This window comes from Schistocerca piceifrons, chromosome 5 (assembly GCF_021461385.2).
Source record: "Schistocerca piceifrons isolate TAMUIC-IGC-003096 chromosome 5, iqSchPice1.1, whole genome shotgun sequence".
NCBI classification, from domain to species: Eukaryota; Metazoa; Arthropoda; class Insecta; order Orthoptera; family Acrididae; genus Schistocerca; species Schistocerca piceifrons.
In genome coordinates, this window is record NC_060142.1 from 384,662,557 (window position 1) to 384,668,556 (window position 6,000).

Below are 6,000 nucleotides of genomic sequence, written 5' to 3' on the forward strand. Positions count from 1 at the left end.
CATACACCTTTGTGGGATAGCCATAAGATCACTAACTGTGGCAGTTTATTAGAGCAGATGTGGATCTGTGGTCTTGCCCAAAATTGTACCCTTTTATTCAGTGGAAGATTTACAGTGACCTCAGTAATAATGATTACAACCTGATTATTTTCTCTCTCCCACACTGATACTGCACTAGACTCCCCTCATTGGATTCTTAAGAATGCTGACTCTTTTTAGCACTTCTGACATTTGATACAACTTCCCATGGGCCTCAAGGTATCCCTTCAGAGTCCAGTCCCTTGGTGGATGGAGGAAGTCTCTGTAGCAATTAAAATGCCGCAGAAGAGCACTTCAATAATATAAGTGCCATCTGCCGAAATATTCCATATTACCTTTAAATGCCACTGAGCCTGAACCCACTACATAATAATAATTATTTTCTTTTTCTAGTGCTTGTCCCCCCCCCCCCCCCTACCCACCCTCCTTCCTAGGCACCTGTCATGGTTGCGTAGTGAAATCAGACCTTACAGTCAGTTCTCGTAACTACTCTCCACCATTCATCACACTGTCTTTCAACAGCCAATATATGGAACCCTATCTCTGAGTGGGAACTTCTCACAACATTTTCAATGTTCTGGGCCCTCATCGAATATAAAATCAAATGTTGCATCACCCAGCTATAAAATGTAAGCATCACATCCTTGCTCTTCAGAAACACTTCATGAAGGTGTTAACTGATGGTGCTGTTGTACAGTAGAGCACCAGAAAAATGTATTGAAATGGAGGAAGACCTGCAGAGGATTTATTCTGGTACAGTGACTAACAGTTTGCCAACTTGCACAATGTACTGCATATAAATAGACAGAAAGGCCCATTTCTTACATACTCCTTTCTGTATTATTCATAATCACAATTATGACAACAGTCACCACCAGTTTTTACACTACATTGAGCATCTTCAGATTCTACTGCATACCACGTAGATGGCATTTCATGAAATAATTTTTGTCATATGCCTTTTCCACCAAATGCCACCTATGTTGAATAAACTCTGAAGATGGCCAATTTGTGGCTGAAGCTAGTAGTGATTATAATTATATTATTTATGTTCTAATGTCTAAATCCTGCATGGTCAATGTGTACTTTTTCCCAAAAGAACCATTAGTGTTTGGTTGAAGACGACTGTTTACAGCCACAAGCCATTGAATATCTAGGAGTATGCATCTTGATATTTATTAGAAATGACATTCATGTGACCCCACTAATACAGTAGACTCTCAGATCGAAAACTACTAACTTATCTTGTGTTTGTCTAGGGTTGCAGATCCACAAATAGATTTTGTTATTTATAAAGTTAAGATCACATTAAACATATAAAGTCTTCAGTGGGATGCACTAAAATATCTCATTGCATCAGTGTTCCCACTTTTACACAGAGCAAAACAGTACAGTGCTATCTAGAAAAATCTGTGCATCTGTAACTGTCCAGGTGTCATTTTGCTACATCTGTCAATACTGTCCCAAGACTCGCTGCAACTACTCCCCTTCAGCTGAGGCTGCACCTTTTATGCTGATGACTTCTGACCCCATTCCCATGACATCAGACAAGTTCAGCATCAGAATTAAGACTTGGATTTTGAAAAAAAAAATTAAATTTCATGTAATTTTAAGTTTTTACTGGTGGCCAATTATACAGTAATTCAGTACACCTAAATTATATTTTGGACTCCCTCAGAAATTGTTGGTTCTGTTTGCAGGCAAATAGTGTTTGTAATATATTGATTGAAATGAGTCTGAAGGAAGTGCTAAGAAAATGCAAACACACAAAACACTAGAAAAATTCTAAAATAAAAATCAAACAATGGAAACTCCAGGTAGGAATATCAACAGTGCAGGAAAAGATAGATCGCTACTCGCTGTAAAGAAGACACGCCAAGTTGCAGACAGGCACAATTAAGACAGTCACTTATAGCCCACAGCCTTCATCACACACACACACACACACACACACACACACACACACACACACACACACACGTGGAGTTGACAATCATGTGTGCACGAGGTGGGATTCCTTGTGTGTGTGTGTGTGTGTGTGTGTGTGTGTGTGTGTGTTTACTGATGAAGGCTGTGGCTGAAAGCCATATTTGAGTTTATAATTGTGCCTGTTTGCAACTTGACATGTCTTCTTTACATAAATCAAACAATATTATTGTGATGTGTATCAAACAAATTAATTTGATCAGAGGAATACGAAACTGAGATCAGATTTTGTCAAGCCAATAGTTAAAAGAGTTACTGGCATTTTGATTAATTAATAATGATAACAACACTATCTTTTAAGTAAAACTAGTTATCAATGTATTTTGATATTGGGCTACGACTGAACTACATCAAGGGGCTTCCCTTAAAAAAAAAAGTGTCAGTATTAAGATAAGCAGTGCTCTCATATCAGGATCTGCAGGATTAGTTCATGGAACATGTCCCCACAGAATCTAATACATCACTGCAAATAAGAGGCATATGTTAGTAGAGTTTGGGATAATTTCTAAAGAGGAACCATGTATGAAAGAGAATGCTCTTGCAGTAAACACTAGTTAAAATCTATATGGAAATGGACACAGAATATAAAATAGTGCTCAAAAGCCTCTGGTATGTTACATCAGAACAAAACCGGTCTTAATTTTTTTGTCACACTTGACACAGAGTTATCATCTGAAGCAGTTGATTAGGACAGATAGAGTATTTGTAATTGACCTCAGATTTGTGGAAAACAGTGGTAAATTCTATAGAATGATACCACAACCTAAAGTGATGAAAAGTTAAATAACCACATAAAATTAGTTGCAGGAGAAGTAGGTGCAAGACTAAAATTTATTGGAAGGATCTTAAGGAAATCTAATCTATTAACAAAGGAGGTCACTTAAAAAATCATTGTCCAGCCACTTCTTGAGTATTAAGTCACAGATTACTTTTTCTAAATAGCAAAAAAAAGGTGGGAGGGGGGGATTCAATCAGCCATCGGGAGCCATAACGTTCCTACACTCAGTAGGCATCCAGTGGTGGTAGTATGAAGTCTGTATCTGTACTACTTCGCTTTCTGTGATATGTTAAAATGTACTCGACAATAGAAAATCCCACCAGTTGTGAGATGCATTCTGTAATTGGGTTTTTGTTGGCAAAAAATAAATAAAATAAAATAAAACTACAAAATAATTTATATTTATCATGACCTTTTGTGATGTGTATGGAAAAAGGCATAATGAGTTAAACCTGAGTGAGGCAGTGTTGCATTGATTTTCGAAACAGCTGTACCAGTGTTTTTGATGAGGACCGCAGTGGTAGGCCTAGCCTTGTTGTAGTAACCAAAACCAACCGCGGGAACGCCTAGGGCTGTGGATCAGAGCCGCCAGGCGGGGAAGCCGCCGGTGGTGGGGCACGCACCACCGGGTAAACATAAGGGCGAGTCGGACGACAGACCAACGACAACTGACAACAACCGACAACGACCGACCATGACCAACACAACAAGGAAGAGATAAACAACGGAGGCTTGTAGAAACCACAACACCAAACACCAACAGTAAATCCACTCGGAACCAGAGCCAGGCAAATGTCAACAACGAGCAATGACCAGAACGCAGTACCGCCGAGATAGAGACGCAATCCAGAGCGAGTACCAGACTGACTGGACTAGGGCAGAGCAGGTCCCTATATACGAGTGGCTGTTGGCCGCGGTCTGCACGTGGTGTAGCGGTGACACCCTCTCTGCGCAAGAGCCGCTGCGCAGAAAAGCCGCCGCGGACACGGAGCCCTCTATGGGCTGGCCGCGTCAATTTGTTCTGGCGCGTGTTCGACTTCCGGCGGGAGGTACTAGACTTGTGACTGAACTGGTGATGAAAATGGACAAAATTCATGACAGTCATCACACTGTGAAATTTGGGGAGAATGTTCTGTAATCGCAAAGTTTGGTGCATGAAATTGTGGCGGAGAAGCTTGGTTACAACAAATTTTGTGCTAGTTGGGTTCCCAAAATCCTAAAAGAAGACCACGAAAAACAGAGACTCACTGCAGCACTGACCTTCCTCGAAGATAATGAGAAAATGGTAACAAAGTTAAAGATAGTATCATAACTGGGGACAAGACACAGGTGAAGCATGTCAGTTGTGAAACAAAAAGGCAGTCGATGGAATGGGGACCCATAAATCCTCCCAAGAAACAATGGAAGTGTTTGCAAAAGCTATCAGCAAGAAAGATCAAGGCCACTGGAGTGATTCTAGTTGATTTCGTTGAATATGGCACACAATTAACTCAGTTATTTTGAACGCTGACGAAGTTAAAGCAGTTGATACAAACCAAGCATTAGGGAAAACTGAGTGTAAAAGTTTTGTTTCTTCAAGACAACACACAACTAATCATACCTGAGAACTCTGGTGGGGTTTTTAGTGGGAGGTGTTTGATCATCCACCACACAGCCATTATTTGGCACTGAGCGACTACCACCTCTTCCCACAATGTTTGATGTTGATGCTGAACTGTGTGTCAATATAAACCAGTGGTTGCAATCGCAGGAGGCAGATTTCTGTAGGGAGGGTATTGAAAAACTTGTCATGGTATGATAGTGCCTCAATTTGAATGCCAATTATGGAAAAATAGCTTAGGAGCTTATCTTTAAAATGTATATAATAAAATTTGGTTTTTCCATAGTGTTAATTTTTTATTTCAAAACGTATGTTACTTTCTGGTTAGCCCTCTCAATTACTTCCTTCCTCATATATCTTACTAAAGTCAAATAAATTGAAGCTCATATGGAAGATTATAAATAGGTAGTCTTCCCCATGCACCATTCACACGAGGAACAGAACAGGGGAAAATGATCATGGTACATGAAATTTCCTCCGACAACCACAGTAAAGTAGCTTGCTAGTGAATAGATATACATAAAAATTACTTTTTATGGGCTTCTGGTCTCTTTTTTTGTGACTTTGCACAATAAAATAACTTAGTGAGACCAGTATGAAGTTGATTGCATAATTTTTTTGGGGCCGTTAGACAAAACTAATTCGAGGAACCAGACTGAATCTTTCACATTGAAGTTGAGTGTGCACGGTTTTGAAACTTCCCAGCAGACTAAAATTGTGAAACGGACCAGTACTGGAGTACAAAACCTTGATTTTCATGAGCACAACTCACAACACACTTGCACAGTTTCAGTTCTACTAGTACCTCTCTTTTACTTTCCAAACCACACAGAAATTCTCTTGCACAATTCTTAGGTCATTCCAGGTAACTGTCAATAAAGATCAGTTTTATTCTTTCACAGTCTGAACTGGGAAGTTCAGTATCTTGTGATGTGATGTCAGATAGCATTAATAGATTAACTGTGACTCGTAAAGTCCAACATTATTCTTACATAACATGCTGTTAACAAGTTGTTCTTTTTTCTTTTATTCCAGTGCTTTCAGAATTCGCCTGTGAACAGACCCTGCAGATTGGTGTGTGGTGTTCTATGTATTGCTCAACAGTTGTTGCCAAAGTTCAGTCAGTTGATACTGACTGTAAAACTCTGGGTGCTAGCAGGAATCTTACCATGGCTAGTCATAGTTCATTATTTAAACAAAACAAAAAAACTTCTGAGACACAATTTGTTTTTATGAACATTGCATAAATAATTATGGTGCCAAGCCTTTTCATGCACAAGATTTTTTCAGTGTGATACATAAATATTGGTAATCTCAAGACACAAATGATCTGACATCTGGGGTTCATACACAGCCCCAGTTCTTTCAAAGCACAAATTATTTATAAAACATCTGAACATCTGGAGCAAGAAAGAGTCTCCATTATCACAAAATTCGTTAGAGGGAAGAATCTTTTAACTGTTATTGATCAGTGAGACTTCTTTTTTTATAGAAAGAAAATATATGCAAGAGAATACAATTTATAGCATGTCAGTCTTCACCACGAGTATTGAAGTGGCATGTTGATGAAAGTAAACTCTGATTTTCTCATTACAAG

General features: G+C 39.1%; 1 protein-coding gene across 1 annotated transcript in view; it reads left to right on the top strand.

The window, feature by feature from the left end:
- The window catches only part of LOC124798226 (calcium and integrin-binding protein 1-like), a 44,137-nt gene extending 38,458 nt beyond the window's left edge, over nucleotides 1-5,679 (top strand). The window contains exon 5 of the mRNA XM_047261537.1: nucleotides 5,439-5,679. Coding sequence (XP_047117493.1) covers nucleotides 5,439-5,460 — 22 coding nt within the window. The 3' untranslated portion in view covers nucleotides 5,461-5,679. The remainder of the gene's footprint in view (nucleotides 1-5,438) is intronic.
- Nucleotides 5,680-6,000: the final 321 nt, after the last annotated feature.